The sequence below is a fragment of the Homalodisca vitripennis genome, chromosome 3 (genome assembly GCF_021130785.1).
Source record: "Homalodisca vitripennis isolate AUS2020 chromosome 3, UT_GWSS_2.1, whole genome shotgun sequence".
Taxonomy (NCBI): Eukaryota; Metazoa; Arthropoda; class Insecta; order Hemiptera; family Cicadellidae; genus Homalodisca; species Homalodisca vitripennis.
The window spans coordinates 163,249,719-163,274,537 of record NC_060209.1 but is presented as its reverse complement, the minus strand read 5'-3'; the positions used below and the strand labels follow the sequence as shown (position 1 = coordinate 163,274,537).

Genomic DNA, 24,819 nt, shown 5'->3' with positions numbered 1-24,819 from the left:
AACGTAATCACATGTATGATAAAATCACATGATTGTAGCCTACTCAGCTTGGGTACAAATTGGTTTATTCTGCGATTTTTTCTTTGCCATAGTGATTGCCAATATGACTATGACATCTGCCCAAAGCTAACAAACAACTGCCTACTTGGACAAACAACAATAAAAGTCAAAGTCAAACCTTTTATTTCCGTTTATAATATAACAATTATGTGGAAAAGGTCATACCGGATAAATCTATAATTTTTACATTCGTTCACAATACCACATTCAGACATACAATCTTTACATTTATCCATACCACTCACTCGCCAATTCTCTCCACCGCCAACGCCAGTGTCTGTCTTCTAGATTGGAGGTCTCCCTTCTGTGTCGCCCAGTACGGTAGTTGTCTCTACCTCTCCTTTCATATTCATGTAAGCTACGTCTCGGCCCCTAGTCAGGGCACATTTTGACTTACAGAATAAAACTGCCCGCAAAGATATAGAGACATGGCAGAGTCAACAGCTGCAATTGTATGAAAGCTGGTCCGCACGACTCTCTGAAGTGCATGTTGGCGATTGTTCTGATCGCTTTCTTTTTAACCCTGAAAACTCTCAAAATTTGATTGTTTAAACAAGCTCCCCACAAAATCACTCCGTAGAAAATATTTGGGTATATCAGGCCATAATAATCCGTCATCAGCACCTGACGGGCAGTATTTTCTAAAAATGTGAAAGCTTATGTTATATTAAACATGTACAATAAACGATTAATTTACTATGAATGTAAGCAGGCTATTATAGAGTAATAAAATAAAATTGACTAAAACTATAGCATTTTAATGGCAATAAGGCAAAGATTGGTATCATTTTCATTCATTCAATGGTTTGTCTAATATGATCCCTTTATAAAACGCGAAGGCGATTTTATGGAGCTAATCTTATTATGGACTCGGTTTCAACAAATTAGGGATGGAAGGGATATTTTTATTTTGAAGCAGTGAATGCCGTTTATATATTTCTTTAAATTCCCTTTCTAAGCCCACTAAAAGGGGATTTTTTAAAACAAGTTTCCTAGATGTTTACACTGAAATAATAATGCTATGTATTTGTTTACATTTTTATTTATAGAAATGTTAAAAAAAATCTTGTATATTTCGATAAAAACGAATCATCAGAGTCGTAATTATAATACACTTCACTATTCTATGTTGGAAGTGTTTTATTGTCAATGGATGATTTTATTGGATAGAAATACTTTTGCAGAGTCTATAACACTACGTTTCGAGGATTGAAATCTTCACTCGTCTTCAGGTGTCAACCCTAATACACAAAACACGAATAAACTAATAAGAGCGGTAATGGATTGCCTCTAAAAAGTCACGTGATACCTGGCTGGTACACCACCGGTATGAAATCCGGACTGGAGAAAATGAACCCAAGCGACGAACACCTCACACCCGAACTAGCGAAGGTGGAACGCTGTGTTTTTATGTATTAGGGGTTATTACCCTGAAGAAGAGGTTAAATTCCGATCTTCGTAACGTAGTGTAACTTTTGTAACATAATATTTTGTGAAAACCTTTCACACTAAACTATGTTCAAAATAAAACGTATGTTTATGAAGAATTGTAATAATGGATATGGTGAAATTATTACGTATACGGTGTAATTCGTTGTAACCTGCATCCATATCATGTATGAAAATGAGGAATTAAAATTTTAATATGTTTCAGTATAGTGATTTTCAGATGATTAAAAGACGACTAGTAAGCAACCTTCAAACCTTGTTGATGCAACTTCACTGCGGTAATGTTAAAATGTTGTGTTTAGATTTTGAAGGCGCCCTCTATACAGTTTTACCTATTAGTTAAGTTAAGAGCCTGCTTTAATAAAACCACTTTGAATATTTCCCCATAAGAACAATGTTAGACCACATGCACCCTTAAAGCCTTACTTTTTGTTGTGACTTTATGGTCTACGTTTTATTTTGAAGATCTTATCAATACGCATCTAAACATTTTTATTTTTTTATTAGTTTAGTTTTTTTTTTTAATACTGAGGTACAAAAAAGTTTGAGATAATAACCAATAAAAATATTTTTTTTAAACTGAAAAACCTTTCAAGTTCAATAATTATACTTTTATAATAAAACATTTCCGATAGATCTATGACTATAAAGAAGGCCGTAAAAGTGCATGAGGATTAACATCGTTCTAAATCAAGATGGCCGGTAGTTCAGAATAAAGTGAGAATGATTATAATGATTGGTAGTGTTATGTGTGGCGACATATGACTAGATTTTCTCAAGTAATAGAAGTGGGGAATAAAAACTCATCTTTATAATAGGTCGTTGCATTTATTTATTCGTTAAGGTTATTGATAAAACACGTTTCGCGAAATGTAAAATGTAAAATTTACACGGCAATTAACAATCAGACAATTATTGAACTTCTTTTAATTGTATAAATATAATTGACGAGATTACGGTGTTTTTAATAAGTGTCAGATGAACCCATTATTTGATTGGGATCATGTTATTGTCATATAACACTCGCTATGTATACACACTTCATTGTACTTACTGTAGTTCGATATTTAAAATGACAACCATACTATAATTATACTGCAAAACCCGCAACACTATTAATTCATAAAGTGTACCTGAATCAATAAAATGCGTTGACTGTATTAATTATCTTCGAATCTTATGGAAAATAGGAAGGTTTCTACAACTGAAAAATCTAAAATGGAAACTTTGGCTTCGTTTTGTGAGCTCTTTCATATTCTAAAGACAAAACCTAATTTTCTCGATATTCGTTTACCAAAACGTAGAGTTTCAATTTATGCCATTGTTCTTCGAAACAATGGCCCTCGTCAACCAACCGTTGACAATGCCTATGAGATGTCATTTTCATTCACGCCGGCGCGGCGGGCTCGGTGCCTTGGTGTTGCCAGAGCCTTCATGATTATACTTCAACTAGTTTCAATCTCACGTCTTCGTCTCCTTGCTCTAATGGAGTATCAGACAAAGTTGTTTAACTTTAAAGATGGGATTTCCCTTAGAAATCTTTGTCTTAAGATCCACATGATTAAAATAACCTCTCCCACATAAGTTATCTAATTTAGAGAGCGTAAGTTATAATCAGCTCTGAAGAAAATAATTTCCATGTAACTTTTCATTGGAAAACATGATAATAATATGACAAGAAAGTTAAAATTTACGTACAATGTAATATTAGTATGCCACAACACGGCATGCCTAATTAATCCATGTTTAAAACTTCTGTATTTAATTTAATTTATTTAATATACGAGTATACGGTAATACACCATTTCACATCTGCATCATAAATAGTCTAACCAAGAAGAAGACTAAGATGTATTCGACTAAGATACGTCCATTTATATAGTATGAGCAAATAGTGACAACGGCTGGGGCTCATGTAGTTTTACGCCAACACACACACACACACACACACACACACACACACACACACACACACACACACACACACACACACACACACACACACATGTGCAGGAGATTACGGCCGGCCGCATTTCCGCCCTGTTAGTCAACTAGTGCACCTCTTCAATCAAACCCAGATGTTTTTTATTCGTAATTTTATCGTATAATGATTAGTTTATATAAATTGCAAACAACATTACGAGAAAAATGAAACCGAACAACGTATAGGCTAATACACTGAGATTGTTACAGAGTATTGCTTAGTCTTGAGTCTAAAATGTTAGTGTATAACCCGGGACAAACATCAGGTGCTGAGTTAACCCCTACATCTACGCTCGTGAATGTGCGGGTGCGTGCGTGTGAAGCAACTTACCTGGGCCTTAAGCCACAAGCCTTAATTGGCAACACCATAGTACGCATTGAATCTAACTTTGCTTTGCTCCTCCCGTTCCCTACTAAGATATACAATGCATAGGATTACACTAAAACAAGGTCGTTATCACATTTAATAGAATAAGGTTGCGATTGTTGTTCACCATTATCAACAATCTACAAGATGTTCTTTGCTGATTGGCCGAAAGTAATGACACGATAATAAAATATATAATAAAAGAAGATAATGCTCTGGAGATTCTAAACCCTTCAACACCCGCTTCCCCATTGAATACAACCGCACTCGATGATTATAATTGATGATGTTCATGTACCCGCACATCGTGACGAGTCTGAGTGTCGGGAGTAGTGATCGGTGTGTTCATCTATAAAGTCATATGGAAGATGTGAATCGGGAGACTCGTGTCCAACAAAGAACTAAGCGTCCATGGACTCGAGAAGGTCATGTTCTAGGGCAATGTGTTCGATTTTCTGGCCAAGATCTTACTAAGATCGTTCCCGGTTGCCCTCTTGATGCAATCAGAATGCCCGACGTGCGACTCAGTATAAAGCCCTCGGACCAGACAGCTGTCTACAGCTCCAGGTATCTCCTATCCCTTGTGATATGGTTTTCCTAGACCCTCCCCCCCCCGGGCGTTGTTTGTTAACACCAGTTCAAGATGCCGATGGTGACACTCAAATATCTTATAACAACTACGAAGTGATTTTTCTTGGATAAGCGAAGGGCGCGAGGGAGACTGTGTTCAGCGATTTTGCTATATTATGAGAACTATGTTGCGTCAGCCGAGCATATTCTGTCGATAACACATCGAATAAACTTTACGGTTGGAATAATAACCACTCGCCATCTAAACTCTAAAACAAATTAAAGTAAAATATTTGGCATCTGATTACGTAAGTTATGTATTATGATAATGTTGCAATGTTTATCCAAAAAATAAAATTCATTCTTAAACCCGAAATTATCAATAAAAAATAGAAAATAGTTTTTCTTGAATACGGTAATTTAATTGATTGTTATCTTTCTATATAGTGTGCTTGCATGCCCAAAATAACAACACTAACAACAAAATTTGAATGATTCTTTTCAGTTCTATCCTAATCCTAGCACGTTTATAAATAATCCAAGATGTACTCGTATAATATTGTTTATTTAAAGATTGTTATCGACGATGGATGATGTGAATAGGCAACAGGATTTCGGACATTCGCCTTCAGGATATTTGTTACAAAACTAGAACACTAAGTTTTGAGGATTACAAACTATCATCTCATTTAGGTGTCAAAAGAATTAAGCACAAACAATAAAAAACTAATCAAGTTATTAAGATAAACTCGCCAAAGTCTAACTTACAACAAAACAAGTTGTACGTAAAACAGTTGTACAAGTGTTCCCTAGACAAACCACAAGATTGCACAAAATGGGCGCATTGTACACACACATTATTAGAGATTTTAGTTGAATGCAATTGTTGATTAACTTAAACATTTTTTTAAAGTGATTTTACACTTTATAAGTAATAATTTTCTGTATTACTTTTTATATTTTCAAAATTAATTGGTGATTTTTCATATGATCACGTACTGTATTATAAATTAGAAAAAAGCATGTTATTAACATTTCTTGTTGATTATCATTAATGTACAAAGTATCTTGTTTTATAAAAAAAACTAAAATGTGTTATATGTAAATGCATGGGTAAGGTAAGGAGTGTTGGATTTTTCGTAAGTGTATAGTGACATTCCCCTGAAATCCGTGGATATGAAAGAAGGTAGTTACTACTCGTATTAGGATACCTCTATCTCTCGGACTTATGCTTTACTCCTAGGCAATGGAATGAGTGTGCAGCATTTGTTATATTTCTCTTCATTGAATTTCGTCCTTGTGTCTTGTCACATCCTTCAATTCTTTTGATTAGTAAAATATTTTAATTACTAAAGAGGTCCATTTTAATTTTTCATTTAGGATTTTCGACTCATCAGTATCTTATCAGTTTCATCAGAATGAGGGGGGGGCATAAACGATTTGCACCCCGTGTGCTTTGACGATGGCTTTGCTGAAAATGTCACAATTTCAAGCGTTTGCTTGTCAGAAGCGCAATCGAAGTAGGTGTCGCCACTTTAACGTTGCGTTAGGAAGACATGTTCAATGCTCTATAGTTCAACCTTCAACAGTACCTAACAATTTGTACCCCTCTCTAATTTCTCTTCTTTTTAGCAGATTTGTGTTGTTAGACCAATGTTGGAAATGTTGTATAGCTTTATCACTCAGTTTCTGTTTCGAATGGGTTCAGACATGGATTACTTGGATTTAGAATGTTCTTATACACGTGACGGTTGAGAACAGCTATTTCACTGTGAGAGAAGTGGAGGGCATAATCCACTCCGGAGCCTTAACGGGAAATAATAACATGGATGGAAGTTACTTCCTTTGAAATTCAATGTTGTTATTGTGTTACTTTCGTCCGATATAAGAGTGCTCACAACAAGGAGAAGATGGCATTTGGATGTTCAGTACCTAGCCGGTTGCAAGTATTACAAAGCGCCGCCGCGCTGTTACATAAATGACATTTTGGCTATTGCTTAATCCGATGCTGGACTATGGAAAGAATAATTGTTCACCAGTTATATAGATTCCGTAAACTGCCTTCCAAAAAGGGCAGTCTTTGTGCTATTGACATTCATGTTAAAGTGACCTCATCCTCATTTTTAAGTATAAAGCGACGCACGTACGCTGAAGATATAGCTATTAAGGCTAAACGTATTTCCGAAGTACGAGTATTTGTTGGATATAAATCAATGTCTTTTCGTAGTGGATATAAATCACTTGAAGCGGAATCTGGTCGGTGATTCAGTCATTGAGAGGCGAGTTCTCGATCAGATTGAGTCTCATGTTTCAGATATTTAAGTCGCCATACACGTAACCATCTGTCGGCCGACCGATCGTTTCAGTTTAGTCTGTAAAGGATTGCTCTTGACAGACTTTCTGATTAGTCGTCAGATTATATCGATCAACGAAACAAGTGAATGTCTTTTAAAATTTAGTCTGAGTTCAGTGATTGATGAAAGTAGTGGTTTGTAAAATTACTGTTCATTTACCAAACGACTTGATTTAAACTATGAAATCTTATGGGTTAAGCTGTAATTGCGAGGTGTGTATGAGAAAAACAGTTGTTGGCGCAACTTAAACATTTGTTTTGTGTTGTTGGACTCAAAACAAAGAAAAGGTGATACAATGCCGTAGCCACGTTCAAAATTCCAGCGAACAAATTTTAACCAGTCTGCAGACGGCCGAATTCTCTTCACACGTATGTTTTCTTCGTCAGCTTCAGACCATGGGCGCGGCGGGGCGTGGGTCAGACAAGGACCGATGGGGCAGTTCTCCGTTCAACAATTCGACTGAGCTATTTCCCCACTCACGTGACGATCAGTCTGACGTTTCGAACTGTTCAGACCAAAACGTACAACCAATCGTTACAAGTATCGGGGGCCTTAGGGGAATCAGTACTTTGAATCATAAAGCCATTTCAATTTCTCTCAATGGTACGAGAACTGTCAGAGCCGCAGGAGCTGTGCGGGACCAGGTATTCCGTTCATGACAAATCTCAGGGAATTTGGTGAATTAGGAATAAGTATTTTTCTAATAACTCATTTACTCATTTCGTGTATAACAACCATTCCAACGTTTGTTTTCCTGTATATTGCTGGAAGAGTGTAAATGCCGCTACAATAAATACTTTCAGATAACTCAGACCTACCTCACCGATACCGTATACCAATTATTTTGAAATGAGTAATACTTGTTGTTTAAAGATAGGTGTTAATGTAGTGGTCGTATTCTCCAACGATTCCTTGTATACAAATTTCGAACTCACATATGGGTAACCAAATTAAAGAATAAAGTTCCGGGTTGCACAGATTTTTAGATACTGTAGGGACGCGATCATCCGGAATGTGGTTGTCCGCAATTCCGGGTTATTCAAAGTCCATTATAAGAATAGTCAATAGTCAATAGTCAATTTTTTATTGCGGAGACAAAATACATTTGTATAGCAAACGTCAAATATGTTAAAATTTGGACATACATACCACATCGAGCTCTCATTCAGACATAGATTTGATCACTCATTCCACGTTCATCCATCACCAATAATTCCCACTTCGTTCGAGAGTCAGTCTTGTTATTGTGTGGTCTCCCAGTCATATTCCAGAAACTCTTTTACATTGTAAAATGCATTTGACGTTGCTTGATTTAGTTGTGATTATTACAGATCTAATTTAAAACAAAAAGTTTCTAAAATGAAAAATCCAAACTGTTTTGTTGGCCACAGAATGTTTCCGTTCACGCTTTGGAACATTATATGTTTTAACAAGTAAATGTGCATTATTTTGTAAACTTTTCTACAGAACAAAGTTAAACTTAGTGTTGTATATACTATTATCCTGTTATCTTACTTTCCGTTTAGAATTGGTTACATTAAAGCAATAAATATAAAGAACACCGACCCTCACTGTAGGTGCGTCCGTGCGTGCGTCTTATTCTAAATTTCGATTAGCCCAATTAGACTTGGTCCCATCAATTTCCGATAATATTTATATAACTAATATAGAGTATAATTTGTTATTCTTTTTCTATTATCTCGATCTTCTTAAACCCTTAGTAACAGTTGGATGGTGTAGACACATTAAACATTAGTACCCAATATCAATGTGTATACTACGGTATCAGAATCTATTGCAGTTGGCTTAAGTTGAGCAGACAGTAGTTTCCTTTTAGCTATATTTTTAAATCAGTATAATTTAAACTCAAATGAGTGTTTGATAAAGGCGAGCATATGCGGCCGTTCTATGAGTTCTTGATAGGCGATAAATGAATGTCGTGTTGTCACATAAAAATTAATGTGCTTTGCCGTTCCCAAAAATCTGGAAAGCAAAATATTCCTCAACTTGGCCACCGCAATAAAACAATACCGATTTTTGTGATGCGTGTTCAGTATTGCTAAATTATTTATACAGCATCCGATAACGCTTGCCAAACCGTGCGAGTTTTGTCCACCTATTGTTTGTCTAGACAATAGTCCGCCAACCAACAGTTGACGTTGTAACTAGCCATGAGATCTCATTTACAGTCTCGCCGCACTACCGCTGCTGCTGTCAGAGCCTTCATAACTATACTTCTGCATTCCCACCACCACTTGCCACTGCCTCATCGATTGCATGCAAAGCAGGAATCTTCTCCCCAGCGCTGAGCGCCATGCTTTGTCAATAAATTATTGAATGTTTCAGAAGATCGAAACTGGAAGAAATTATCCACAACAGAATAACTGAAGACTGATGAAACTTTTTAAATGTGATGATCAAACACTAATAACTTGTGGAATGTTATATTGTACCCTTAGTATTAATTTAACAATTTGTTCTACATCTGCGGAACTCATTATTTGGTTTCCATCGTATTTATAGGAAACGTGCTATAAGTAATAACATTTTCGTTGCCTCATAATGACTGAAATAAAATATTCGTAGGTAGAGGTGTGACACTGAATAGTTCCAAGTGAAGGTGAAGGACGCCTTGCAGAACGCAAAGAAAATGTTTATATTTTTCGACATGACTGGCTCGTTTTACTTTCTTTTTAGGAATTAGTCGATGGGTCCTTCACAAATATAGGTATATCTATGAAGTTCTAGCATTCTCCGAGGAAAAGCTAATATGGGTACGAAAATAAGTCCATCTATAATAATCGTACAGTTTTTCACAAATGTCCTATTATTTTTATTTTTTTAATCCAAATGGTATTAATAGTATATGTTTTAATAAAAAATAATCATTTCACGTGTTAACCCTTTTGATACCCTCCCATTCAACCTCCACCAAAACTAGCGCGGCTGACGATAGATTTCTGTCTTAGGAGATTCCTTTGTTCCTTCATCAATTTCAAGACAATACAGCTTGTAAACTTATACAAAAAAATGGCTCTCGCCTCCAAGACTATTAGCAATTACTGCTACTACAGTAAGATAACAATGAAACATTATTGGAAAGATGATAATACTGTACCTGAAAAAGACCTTGGTTTCTTGAAGTGAACCACGTTATTAAATTTAAACTACTTTTCCCTTTTCAACTTCATATTTATTACTCTGACATTTTTCTACTATAGTACATTGCTGAACAATGTGTTGAATGCCTTATATATTTCAATGCCTTGAAATATAATGTGTTGATTTTAGTTACTCACAAAGATGACAATATTAACGACAGTGCCAATTCTTGCGTAAGCAACCCGTCACGCTTAACAATTATAGGCAAATTTAGTCAAATTCTGATCGGTGAGTTTGAAGATCGATCAAGTTTGATCAAAGTTTTATATTTTAGTTTTAGTCTCTCCACAGAGTCTACATTCATCAGTCTCAACCCAACTTCATCAAATGTTTTCGAAGAGGACCATGGCCTGTTAGTATCCTTGATATATAAACGTGATAAACTATTAGATAACATAATCGAACTTGATAAGCCTTGATCAGCCATTTATCATTTCTGATCAAGTTGAAAATCGTTTTAATCATATTAATCACACCATTTCATACAAATTTATCTTGAGTTAATCATAGTTTTTGAAGTTGTGATACGAAAATATAATTTTGGCCAAGCTGGATTAACAGACATTTTGCAAAGAATGACGTGTAGTAAAATTTTATTATTTTAGGCTAAGTTCTTCTTCAAATATTATTGTTAACATTGATAAAAGTGCGAAGAGCACGGATTTTTAACTAACTAGTCTATTATAGCTAGAGAATTGTTGCACATCAGTTTAGGCCTAGCCTCAAAGACAGTTTTTAACAGAATTTGGTATACCTCTTTTGTCCTAATAAAAATCTTTGTTTATAAGAGTATATTTAGATCACTGATCACTGATTCGGCCACTGTACGAGAATAACACAAATTTAAAGCACTTGTTAGTGTTTAAACTAATTTGTTAATGTTAAATATTTTGTTATGAACAAAAAATCGAACTAGTAAATAAAATCATCAATGAAATATTTTCACATGAATAAGGAGTCCAGTTAAATCTGTGTGACAGACCTGGTCTATCCAAACGTTAAGCGGTGAACGCTACCCACATACAGCGGTCGGATCGGTCCAGTAACGGTTATGTTCGCAACCTTTGATAGATGAGCCTATAAAGGTTAGTTCCACCGAGTCATTATAGCCCTGAACACACTTATTGGTCCGGAACAAAACTGTACTGAGCAGAAAAGTTAATTGAATGTAAAGTGGCAAGCTCACGGCCCATCGCCCGCTCCCCTCACCCTCCATTGTTTTGTCGAGGGGGATAATTACCCAACAAGATTAAGGGGTGCAGGCAGCCAAAACATTGACTCCTGCCCTTGTAAACAGTAGTCTTCCGGTGAAGAATGGCCTGAAACTTCCTCCTAAGTCTATTATCAACATGTATTATAATAATATCTCTACTTTGAGCTGCTATATATATTACTATGTGACCTAAATTGGATTCTTCTTTTCTTCTTTTGTTTGTTCGTTTGTTCTGGAAGAGAATTAATGACCTTGTTTATTCGTTGAATTTGTTTGTTTCTTCTTTGTTCACTGGGACAAGATGCTGAGGGAAACAGACATCCCTAACAGGAATCCTCTACTACACAGGATTCGCGCGGCTTCCGGGAAGACAGAACATTCAGGATGGGTTTGGGGCGGAGGATTGGTACATACAGCCTTCTGCCGAGATTCCATACATAATACACTACCATGGAATTTAATGGTGATCATATGATAAATTTCACATGGAATAATTTACTTTTGTCACGGAGGATTATCTTAACGATTCTACCTTGTAAGAATGGTAGGCTTTGTTACAAGACATTTATCTTTTTCATAAATTACGCTACGATTTTGTCGCCATTTTTGGGCCTTTGAGTGCCAAGTGGGAATGTGGGAAGTTGGAAACTCGTTTTCCAAAGCAGTACTAATATAATTATCTCGTACAAGAAGGGTTTAAAACCTTGTTAGGCAGAATTTCGCAATATTATGGATATTGCAATGTTTATGCAGGTAACAATTTAAAAACCCCAATTTTCTGAATAAGGACACTGGTATTAATGATTACTGCATTAAATTCCACGTAACGCGAATATTAGCAAGACAAGGTATTAAATTAGTATTAGGTAGCATTTAGGCAAAACAAAATAAACATTTAAGAATCTAGTTAAGAAGGTTTCGGCACGTCAAAACAAATCGTAAAACCCCAAAGAGAACGTTTTGTTTACGCTTCCAAAGAGCGAATTGCGGTCTCGATTGATCTAGCTTCTCCCTTACATCAGCTGGGAGCCTACCTTCCTGCTTGTTCAGCTGTTTGTAAACAGTCCTGGACCGGGAATAGAAGTTTGGGGTAGCAGCTGTGTTGTTGAGTGAGAAATGATAGCAGTTTGTTACAAAATAGTGAAGTGCCACACACTTTGCCCCACGCCTAATGTTTGCCGTTGTCTGTAACACAACACGTTTGCGGTGGTAGAAATTAGAGTAAATAGCTCTTTGACGTCTTTGGACGCAGAGGAATGTTGGGTAAATACAGTATATGTTGTCAAATAAACATAGCTTAATACACTTGCGTCTGATACATATATAAAATAAGTCAAAACAGCAACAGCCAAAGAAATAAAAACCGAATGTTTGACTGAAAAGACGAATTTCTTCGCCACCTTTATCCCGTTGGTTGATTCTGATTTAGTATTTGGGTATCTAACGATTGGTTATACAGTCATTAGTTTGCAAAGCTAAGGAGCTATTACCGATGTAAACTTTATCATTTGGTATTAATTACTCTTTTGATAACCTCCCGATTCGGTTTCTAACAAAACTAGCCCGGCTGATCCTGTTTATTTTTAGGGGAAACTTTATTAATCACGAAACATTAGATGGACTGATTATACAATGCAAGTTGGCCAAGTCCGCGTTGACGCAGAGTGGCGGCGGCGCCAAGCGCGAGACAACCGGAAGAACAATGGCCGCCTATCACACCGGAAATTCCGTAATGGCTATTTATAGTCAGGTCGGACAGGAATCAATTTGGACCCCGCCTAAAGAGTGATATCGGACTAATTGGATTGGCTAGTGAACTGGTCACAACCACCAATCGACCAGAACAATTTTATTGAGTTGCGTGACCTAGAGGTCACTGACATTGTTCTTTTCTAAGTCAAGAGTAGACACCACTTGGAGAACGTCGTCTACAAAATACGCAATTTGTTGTCAGATGAAAATCAAAAGTTATAAAGAAACTTCTAAATGTTGAAATAAATATTGTTTTGTTGTTTTAAAATTATATCAATACACAAAGCACCAAATTTCAGCGTTATTTGTGTAACATAACATTCAATACAACAAGCCGTACCTGTTAATTAACTCTTGATAGTTCATTTTTATGGAATAGTTATGAATACATTTGGAAAAAGTGTTGAATACCACTGAATTTTCTAACTACAATCTTACAATAACATAAAAATAATAGGGCTATACAGTGATTCACTTTATTGTAAAAGTTTTGTCTTGGTAAGAATTTCCTAATGAGGAAATCGTACAAAACATAATTATGAAGGAAACAGGATTTTTCCGGACATTTGCCATCGTTCAGTGAAACAAAAAAAATCAGTACCACTACGTTTCGAGATCTGCAATCTGATCTCTTCTTCAGGTAAATAACTAACCTAACACATAATTACAAACTATGTTAAAATAAACAAATCACGCCAGAGCGTTGTGACACGCCTAAGTCAGGAATCACAACCACCATGTTGTGTGTCAATTCTAAAACATGCACTTAATAAAAAAACTAAACACAACACTAATTATTAAAACAGAACTACAGAATTAGGTCTCAATATGTCTGCATTCGTTGACCAACCAGTTACGACTCACGTTTCTCGAACTCAGCTACGAAAACAATCCTGTTTCCTTCACAATACTTCCATCCGTAAAAAACTTCAAATAAAGGACATAATTATATTATCATGGAATCGATTAATTACAATAAAGTGATTATTTTTAGACGATAATACACATTTTGTATGCCATTCGTTACAAATTTAGAACTTTCTTCATGTTATAATCACCTTGTTCCTTTCTACTTGTCCATACAGCATCCCGTCTCTATTGAGCCCCCAGAATTTGACCATCCTTCTTTCTTTGTTATTCTCACACTCCATAACCTTAAAATTGTTTCTCCCATGTTTCGCTTATAACTCTTTGTGCCCCAACGTCTGACAGCAGACGAATGAAAGCTTTTTCCAACAGTGCTCGGTATTGTAACCGTTAATAGAAACAATTGAGTTTGATTTGTTATTTATTAGCGTGTTGCAAATAAAACAAATTTATTTATTTCTGTTATTTGCACTTACAATTTGTTCAACTATATTGATACAAATTTCACAGCTGCTAACGGTGACCAATAAAGGGGTATTTTATTAGAAATCCCAAATCTTGCTTCCAATGTATCACTTACAGATTTACTATGTTCCTTAGATTTCTGAGAACCATACACTACATATAAGTAGTTTCTGAGAAGTATTTACTACATATAAGTATCTGCCATAGTTTATACAACACCAAATATTCAAAAACCCCAAAGGAGTGAAATATCATTTAAGATTTTAAGCCGCAGAATTTCTCTTTTTACAAATCACTGTCTTGTCTCGTGAATTTTGCTTGAGACGCCTCACACCGTGGACAATGGCTTATTTTATTAATAAAAATATAAACACAAATCCTTAGACCAACTCAGGATGTAATATCGATATAGTGTGTAAAAGTAATACTATTCTGAAGACAAAAATGTCTTCAACTCTGTAGAAGAAGCCTCCAAATCTAAAGTACATTTTGACACCTAATGCCGAAAATGAAGCAAAACTGTTTATTCTCAGTAACACAAATTTCAGCAAACTTCGAGGAACGTTCCATACCAGTGATCGCCAAACTTGCTGCTCAAAACCCATGTATACCCAGATTATGGAGCAGATAAACTGTTACACTAACATACGGTTGTACTAGCAGAAGGTCGGTATGGGCTTATACAGGTTAACCGTACAGTGAGGTGCGCCAAAAAGTAAAAATTAGTACAAATTTCGTTGAAATAACACAGAGCTATTTTAAATAAACATTTCTATTTTATATTAAATGTATTTAAAGCATAACAATTTCCATTAAAAAGCACAGTTTAATATGAAGTGTGGCACTCTTTTTTAAAATATTTTTTTTTTAATTTCAGGCTCATACTATGTAGCGATTAATGGAGTGTAACACATTTAGGTTCAAATGTTCCTCAGTCAACCGGTTCCTGTACTTGTTTGTAATGCATCAGATATGTTGAGCTGAACATTGCCTTCACTCGTAAACCATTAAATATTTTTGCTTAGGAATAAATGGCAAAATTGCAAATTAGTATTGCTTAGAGTGAGTTATTGCAATGTTAGGGCACTTCGAAAATCTATCAGATCCATATCCACTGGAGCAATATCTTCTTAAAAATATTGTATAACACAATATTAGAGAATTCTTCACCATCAACTCCTACTAAAGGATGTGTGACGGACTGAGCTACAATCAAATGTTTTTAAGTATTGAAAGTGATGATTCATTGATTTTGAAAGTCCGAAACAACTGGAAATTGTTCTTATTGCTGTTGTAAGGAGGGTGTGAAGGGTCCTCCTCCTTGTCATGGTTTTCCTCGAAATAGGCAAAGTGTTTGTTTTGAAAACAGTTTTCTCCGCAGCTCCAGCGTCTTTTGGGGATGAGACCACATCTGAAATGATCCTTACAATTTATCCTTATCTTCGCGTAGAAGCTGCAAGTTAATGACATGACAGTTATTTCTACAAGAAAAGCAAAGTATCGTATTGTTCTTTGAAAAGTTCCACCAAAGCAGGAAGTAACTCTTTGAAGTGCTGCAAAACTGTTTCTGCCAACAAACTTACAAATGAAGGAATATAAGTAGATCACCATACTGGAATTTTCTTCACTTTGACTCCTGATGAAACCTGTCTGGGGTGCTTGAGCTTTCACTTTATTTACTACTTTCACGAGATTTTTTATTACTTTACTCATACTTATCACATTAAAAAACTCTTTGTGTAGGCTACTATGCAATTTTTGTAAGAGAACAATTTTAAAAAGCTTTTATCTTTACGACAAAGGCAATGAATCTCTTCTCGCCATATAACATTTTAAGAGCTCTATCGGCTCCAAGCTCACAAATATTTCTTTTGTACAGAAATATTTTCAGATTCGATGAGCCTTTTGACAGCAGTTGAATAATATATGCCTATCCCGTAGTAAGTATTTGAAGTGGTGCAAATTTCACCAGCCCTCATTTTAGTTGGATATCATCAAAAATAATAATTAAAAAATGACCAACTGAACTGTATCTACTATATTAGTTGATTCGTCAAGTTGCAGGAAAAAACTGCAGCGACTTAAGTTTAAAGTTGTGAAGCTACATCAGAACTCAATAATTCAACTCTTCTCATAACTGGATTCTGAAAAACACGAAAATATGCTTTCCCAAACCAACCCAAGCACTGTGTCTTAAATTTCCCCGCGAGCTACTAAAACTATCTATCTCTATGAGCTACCAATAACGATGATCGACGATTTGGGTATGTCTGTAATGTACAATATACAATAAACGTAAGGTTTAGAAACTTTGGGTTTCGTAAAGATTCTCATGAATTGAATAAAATGACCATAGTTGATTCTTTTTAAAATAATTAATACAAATAAAATTTCATAACATGTGTTGTTATTAAAACTGTGTCAACTCATAAATCAATTCTTCGTTAATCGTTCAAAAAGATGTTCAGAAATCATGTTTCCACATTTCCAAAATAAATTTAAAAATGCCGTACAATGAATAAGGAAGTCGAAAACAATATTGTCCTTACGTTAAACTACATAACATTATGATATTATTACTCTGCTATATAGTTTCCGTTTAAAGTTATTGAAGTATTGAATGTTGTAAATGTTATAAACGTATTTTATGCTTTTAATGCAATTTTTTGTACCATAACATTTCAAGATTATGGAGTTTCTAAACGTTTAAAAGTGTTACGATTATATGAACATATCGGCATTGAGAGCTGTTGTCCTATCACTGTTGTGCAAATGAAACATTTAAAATAATACAGCATCGTCAGTTTTACATTAAGAGATAATTGCCATATGTAAACCCTACTTTCTCCCGACTGTGCCGAAACTGATATTTATAGTAATTTTGTAGATTACAATAGCAGCACGTTCCAGGCACGTACAGTACGTTATTTTAGCTGTAATGTTTTTGTTTCAAAATGATTACATAAAAATAATTGTATACAATTATTGTAATAAATGTTTACTATACTTTCTGTGGAAATATCAGTTTCGGTTTACAGCACCTTGAAAACTGCATATGTGTGGACATTTACTTGAAATTGCTGAAAATCAGAGAATACCCCCAGACTTAGATAATGCTTGCCATGTAGAAGATTTATCGGAATGTTAAAATATTATACGACACTTATTTATAATATTTAAACATTCAAATAAATCTTGTTCCATTTTAAAGTTGTTTTCATACTTATATGGTGTGAATAGTTGCGAAATGCGATACTTGAACAGGCATGCTGAAACTAATTGTTATTTTTAATTTCTTGTTAATTCGCTTGGATTAAAAACTGATTACAACTTTTTTAGATATTAAATGATTATTACAACAAATAATAGTTTTATTTTTGAGTTTAACTCGGTATAACGATTGACAGTCATGTATTTCAAACATTTAATTCAAAACCAAAGTAAAATGTGAGTTTATAAATGCAAGTTGTAGATTTTTGGCTTAGGCTTTTTATTCTGTTCGCTCTTCAAGTATGAGAGTTCGTCTTTTTCTCCCATATCCATATTGATGATGAAGTCCTTATTATAGCAAAAACACGCTCCGTAGATCGAACACCGTGGCTTGAGATGTAGAAAAACTTTATTTAGATCGCCACATTTTGATTTGCAAAGCACCATATCACAGTCTGAAACATTAATGTGTATAAAACATTTGTTTTAGTTCAATAGTGTGTGTTCATTTTAAATATAATGTAAATTTAATCATAATATATACTAGTGACTGAAAAATACCAATAAGGTATGGTAAGGTTTGTTCCTTGTGATTGAACTTTGGATTTAAAAAATCTACTTTAAATGTAGATAAAAATTGTTAACTTCTGTGTTGTTAGTATTATATTTTATCATCTAATCTTCCACACATTTTTGGAACTGAAGGACATAAATTTTACTACCTACTTTAGCGTCCATCAGCATATGTCTGACTAATATTTGCTTGTAAGAGTATATCAAAACGGTTGATGAATGCAATATTTTTTATTCATATTGGGCAACAGTATGGTCTCAAGAATAATGAATTTTACAATGAATTTTAATTAAGTGATTACTAAAGAAGAATTTGAAGTAATAAAATGAAGTAAGCCTTAGTTGAGTTTTTAAAACATTAAAAATAATGTAAAAAGGAGAAGGAGAAGGAAATCGCGTTCTCTCTTTGAAAATATAAATTTTGAAAGCTTTGTGATGCATTGTTTCCTAAGAAGTATTCCTAGCATTCTTGAAATAAAATTTGATTTTGTGTGTTTAGATAAAGAATCGAATAGCCCGATACTAGATTTAATAGAAAAAGTAAAAATAAATGTAATATGAGGAGCAAACATTCAAAAGGTGATTTCTCACTCTGATGCAATTTTACAGGAAACCAAAAAACCTATAGAAACTCAGAAACACATGATTTAACCTTGATTTTTTTTATTTATTAGTATAGATGGTCCGTAGATAATCAATAGACATGTGGCAGATGTTAGCCTCAAAACAAACTAGTTAAATGCATTTTAATTTTGGATAAACCCCCTTTTGACCGAAACTCAAGGAGAAAAACAACGTTTTGATTGAATATCAATGGGATAAAACACTTTTTGAATGGTATTGAATTGAAACTCATACAAATGATACAAAATCAATGGTTTTATTTGAAATTGATACATGAACAGGTTTAGGTCGATTGAAAAGTAAAAATAGTAGCCTACATTGTTGTCTACAGTTTGTTCTGGAACCTGCATCATCAGATCCTTAGCCCAATATCATTGTCCAGACAGTCACACACACTTCTTCCTTTTCGTCATTGCCGTCTGGTAAATCGAACAGGATTGTCTTGTACCATCTAAAAGCGTTTTCAGGTTCATTTTTGCCAATCTTCCCCCATACATAAGTTTCAGCAGTTTCACCACATCTTTTTTCTTTTCAGCTGAAATATGATGACTGAGTGGTAAAAGGTTCCAAGACCGTTTTATTGATATTAGAAAGTTTGACACGTTTTTTCAGAAGTTTAACCCCAAGTTGTTCACTTTCATCCTCAAACCTATAGTTTTTGAAGCCATTGACCTTGACACTTCCTTGGGATTTCTCAAAAGCAATCCGCTTCAATTCTGAAATGTATGGGAGATTTTTGAAGAGCACACGCTAAGTGATTTTTGTGTTTTAAAAGTTCCCAATCAACACCCAAAACTTTCACATCCCCAATAATCTTGTATATTTCATAACATTGCTCCTTGGATATTAATGTAACATTTTTTTCTCAGGACTTTTTCAACCCTACCGAAAACACGGTCTGCTGGTAGAAAACTGTGTCCTCTCACTGGGAAGTAAAACTTAATCTCATTAACACTTGAATTGGACGTATACAAAAAATGCAAAAGCATGTGAAGGTCGATGTTATTTTTTATTCTGGGAGATGCAGCCATCACAAAATAATCTCAAAGTTTTTATACCTTCTAAGTTCATTGTTTTGAGGTGGCTATAGAGAGCTGATGAAATTTCAGTACTACCTTTCCCTGCCTGTTCTTCAGACCAAGTGTAAAAAGTTGAATTTTTTACTATCTAAGCTTGTTACACATAAGCTATAAAAGTTCAACTGCCTTAGATAATATGCATCTTGGATGTTTGTTTTTTATGGAAGTTGTTGGATTTGTTGCAAATCAAAACATAAATTCATAACTGATTCATCAGTGTTTTCTTTCATGAACGAATAAAATGAGTTCGCCCTTAGCTTATGGATTCTTTTTTTCAGTCATACGGTTTACACGTTCGGCAGATCCCATTGGCAAACTTTTTATTTTCTGATCAAGTAGTGCACAAGTGCTACACACATCACTTGATGGAGATTTAAAGCCAATGTTGAATTCATTGACGAATAATCTCCTAAACATAGCAAAACTGACTTTGTACTGGTCATTGTTTAACTACTTGGTCACTATACATTTGGTGCAACTTCTTTATACTTAATCTACAAATTTAAGTACAGACGTTTAGACTTTTTTTCTTCCATAGTGACTTTCACATACCCTCAAGTTAGAAATAAAATCTCTTTACTTTATTTTTTCTTTTCGATACTCCTGTTACTTTTCCTATCACCACCTCGCTTATCCTCAATAGGCTCTCCAGAATAAACTTTTGCGACTAAATTGGCTAGCCTTTTTCTCCCCTACTTTGGTGAAGCAAGAAAATTTTTCTTGCAAACAGGAATTCTTTTTTCATTGTTTTGAATATAGTAATTAGCTGAAAAGGCATGCTGTGAGCCTGCTGAAAGAGACTTGTTTTTGGTTCGGCATGTTAAGCCTACGTCGTTTAACGTTCTTTGTAACGACTAATGAAGAAAGTATAGAATCTTGGCGAAGTTTTTCTGGTACTTTATAAAGTTTGTCCCGTAGTTTCTTTACATCATTTGGTCTAATATCAGAGCATAATAAAGTCTTAGTGGATTGTTTGCATGGGATGTAAACATTACTACCTGATGGTGCAGAGTACCGCTTACGTTTGGCTTCTTTCCTTTTCCCACCACTTGCCTGTCTCTTGCGTGTCCCACTATTTCTAATGCTCACTAACACACCCATCCACAACTTCTTCCATTATTTTCAAAATTATAATAAAACAACATTAACTTAATCCAAAAACTTATGAAAACAGTCTAACATGACTTTAAACATTCACTATAACCTCAAATATCTGCTGGAAATAATAACAGATGACAACTGGTCATGTGACACAAGTGAGCAGCTGTGATTGGTCCACTGGAGAAACCACTAATTGAATGAACATAGGCTTTGGAGGAAACACTTTTTTGATTGAGATGTCAGTTTTCTACATTTAATTTTAATAGGAGAAAGCATTTTTTGACTGAAAACTAATTATTGAATCTCGTGAGATTCAACTTAGAGAATAGCAATCAGCTAAAAACTCACTTTTCAATTTTTTGTGAGAAATCACCTTTTGAATGTTTGCTCCTCATATAAGTTGTTATGGTCTGAGAATTTAAATACCTCGTATATATTGTATCCTTGTAGTATTCGTACTCGAATAATCTTTCTATTTGAAATTTTGCATTAACAGCCAAAACAAACTACAATATTAGACAAGAGACAATATTTATATATCTGACATAATTCGTTTTGCTGTAACATTATATTCTTAAGATTTCCTTCTATTAAATAAAAGTTTTATAGAAGTCATTTTAACACATAGGCACGCGCGCGCGCGTGCCCTCTCGCATGAGATGAAAAACTCGTTGTTTCCGTAATACCAAAATACCTTCAGTAACTTAACTGAGTTTTGAATATTTTTTAATACAGTTGAATTAGTTATTGTCAAAGGATAGCACTTTACAGTGTTATAGTACAGTAATATTATACTGTGAGAGAGTGTTGGTTATACGGTAGCTTTGTCTACTATGTGGTCACTGTGTCATAGGAGGCATTCATTGATACAAATGTAAAATTAAAAATTGATGCTAACTTTCGTTGTGTTCTTCAGCAGCCTTCTCGGGCTCGGGTTGGTGCTGGAGTGGCGGCAGGGCAGCAAGCGATCTCTTCGACTTGGGCGTCTCTTTGCAGTCTTCATCTGCCTTGCACATACCTAATAGTTCACGAAATTAATCGATGCCTTATCAATCGCTAAGCGTACTGTCTAACAGTGATATTATATAAACACCCAAAGAATAATAACTAATAGTACACTACACTGGTCAGATTTCCATGAGTGATTTTTTTATCCAACCCATATCACAGACATTTCTCAAATTTCACCTTATACAAAGTTGAAGAATATCTAAGAAAGTAAATGGTTTTAATTTAGAAACATGACTTAACAGATATAATAATATTTTGTTATTATATTTATTTTATTGGATTATAAAAAAGTTAATTATTAATAATAAACAGCGTAAAAAATATATCGATCCTTCGAAAAGTCTTTAAATACTTTTATTAATATCTTCCTTTGTAATGTACTTCATTGGGTTAGGCCTACTACTTTAAGTACTTAAAATGTAAGCGATGGTTTGGATGTGTAACTTGTACCTATATCCAAAATGTATTATTAAAAGGAGAATTTCGCTTTGAAAAACGCAGTTAATAATTAAAATTTATTCATGATTGGTTTCTGTAACCAGAGGGCATTTGAGTAATATCTTCCTTTGTAATGTATTCATTGGGTTAGGCCTACTAACAACAATCTATAATTTATTGATGTTAGAATAATAATTTCAAGCTCAGTTACAGAGGTTTGTCTGTTTCTGATTTTACTTTACTGCCTTGGGAAAACTACTTGGGAATAAAATTGCACGCATATTTATATCGTGCTGTGGTGAACGAGTGATACTGAGCAATTTTAATAATATTACTTTGGAATTACGAGTATTTAAAAAACTGATAACGATAATTTATGAACATAGCAGGAATAAAACTTGATAATTCACAATGTAAAACCTTACGTAAATAAAAAAATCAGAAAGCAGTTTTTAATTGTAATTTTATGCAGAGATAAATGCATTTTCACAACTAAGCAGCAGTACATGAATCCGATAGCAAGGAGAATTTCTCTTGGAAAAACGCAGTTAAGAATTCAAATTGATTAGGAATGACACGCATTTTCATATCGTGCTATGGTTAACGAGTGGTATTGCGCAGTTAAAATAATTTTACTTGGAGTTACGAGTATTTCAAATACTGATAACGATAATGTATTAACTAAGTATGAGAAAAACTTGCTAATTCACAATGTAAAACCTTACATAAATAAAAAAAGGTCACAAAACTAAGTGTTTAATTGTAATTTTACGCAGAGATAAATAATTTTTCACTACTAAGCAGCAGTTTAAAATCACTAACCTAGATCTAAATAGTCGTTTCCGTCCTCAGCCGATATTGAAGTAGCCAGACCCAACACATAGAGGAGCAAGATGGAAGACGAGTGAACAGCTCTCATGTTCTCTTCAGTTGTGAAACTTCCTGATAAACCAACTGATAAGGGCTAGTTTGTCTGCTAATGCTATCATTATTACTATGATATTTGTATAGTTCCTCGTCGGAATTGGCCCAGATGAATCAGACAAAACCAATTAAAGCTATAATATTCTTCAAAACAACGAATTTCGTCTAGCTTATTACTAAACTGACGGTGAGGAGATATTCAACAAAATTAATAACGGCAGGTAAACAAAAATTAAAACTCTCCCCCTCTCTTTGTCAATAAAATATGAATGGCCGATCATTAACAGTGTATACATCTCATGCAGTGTTGTGTGACAAATATTTTAAACTATTGTACAATATAAGTCTAGCTTTAATATATGTAGTCGTGTTAACCACATTATATTATAGCTAGACAGTTATTGTATAGTAGTCCAATGTCTGAATGGTAAACTGAAATCAATAATTGCACAAGTGAACAATCATGGGTAAAAGTAAAAGGATAAGAAAGAAATCAAAGCAAGAATTTAAAAACACAGTAAAGCCATAACCAAATTAAACATTTTACCCTATTTCATAACTTCTCTGCAGGACAAACTTATGTAATGGTTGCAACATCGTTACGTTGAACCGACTTCTTGTATTGGTCGAAAATTTCTTTTCTGTGAACCATGATGGGAGACGAGATACCCTTGTCATTATTAGGTTATTCATTTTCTTATTATAAAGTCAATAATTGGTTTATTGTTATGAGATTTTTAAACTCCTGAAAAAATATATAGTAGGAGCAACCAACACTTAAACTGTTCTATTGAAATTTACATGAAAATTATTTATTACCCCACATATTTTTTTATAGTCAGACTGTATTTTGGTAAACTAAACATTGTGATTTTTACATTATATATATATATATATATATATAAATGTATATTATATACATATATATGTATATTATATATATATATATATGTGTGTGTGTGTGTGTGTGTGTGTGTGTGTGTGTGTGTGTGTGTGTGTGTGTGTGTGTGTGTGTGTGTGTGTGTGTATGTTTAAAATACCTACGTACGTTGAGGGTCTCGTATGTTCACCTACATTTATTGTAAACCCCACAATTGGTACGCTTTAATACCAGACACACAATTAGTTCATTTATGTTTAATTTCTTTTTTAACCAGCAGTTACCCGCGGTTTTGCACGTAATTCCGCAGGTTTTGCACCTGTAAGAGCTCTTCCGGTTCGAGTGAACCATATCTCTGACACCAATGTTGAGTTTACATTCTTCCCACGATCAAGTAAATATGTTAAAAAGTGTATATTTATAGTCATTGTAATTTACTCCGTCCTTAGTAATTTTTCGTGCTTTTGTTTTAACTGATTTTGTTTCTTTCAGAATAAATAAAATATACAGTATATACTTGCACAGCTCAAAGAGCCTACTTTTGCCAAAAGGCAACTAATTTAGGTTTCATAACAGTTTTGAAATGCAAAATAAAAGTTAGACTACATTGACTCTTATATCTGCACTGCTAGCAGTTTACCCGCTCCTTTGCACGCAAATTTAGTAGGTGTTGCACGTGTATGACCACTGCTGGTTCGAACGAATTCTATTTCTTACGCAAAAGTTGAGTTTGCCTT

The 24,819-nt window shown here is 34.4% G+C and overlaps 1 protein-coding gene across 1 annotated transcript; it reads right to left on the bottom strand.

Annotated features, from left to right (window-relative positions):
- Positions 1-17,652: 17,652 nt before the first annotated feature.
- On the bottom strand, positions 17,653-23,249 carry LOC124358763. Its single transcript, XM_046811060.1, has 3 exons — positions 23,101-23,249; positions 21,728-21,847; positions 17,653-17,907 (listed from the first exon to the last, which is right to left on the bottom strand). The coding sequence occupies exons 1-3, from the start codon at positions 23,195-23,197 to the stop codon at positions 17,696-17,698; spliced, it is 429 nt and encodes a 142-aa protein (XP_046667016.1). The 5' UTR covers positions 23,198-23,249; the 3' UTR covers positions 17,653-17,695.
- Positions 23,250-24,819: the final 1,570 nt, after the last annotated feature.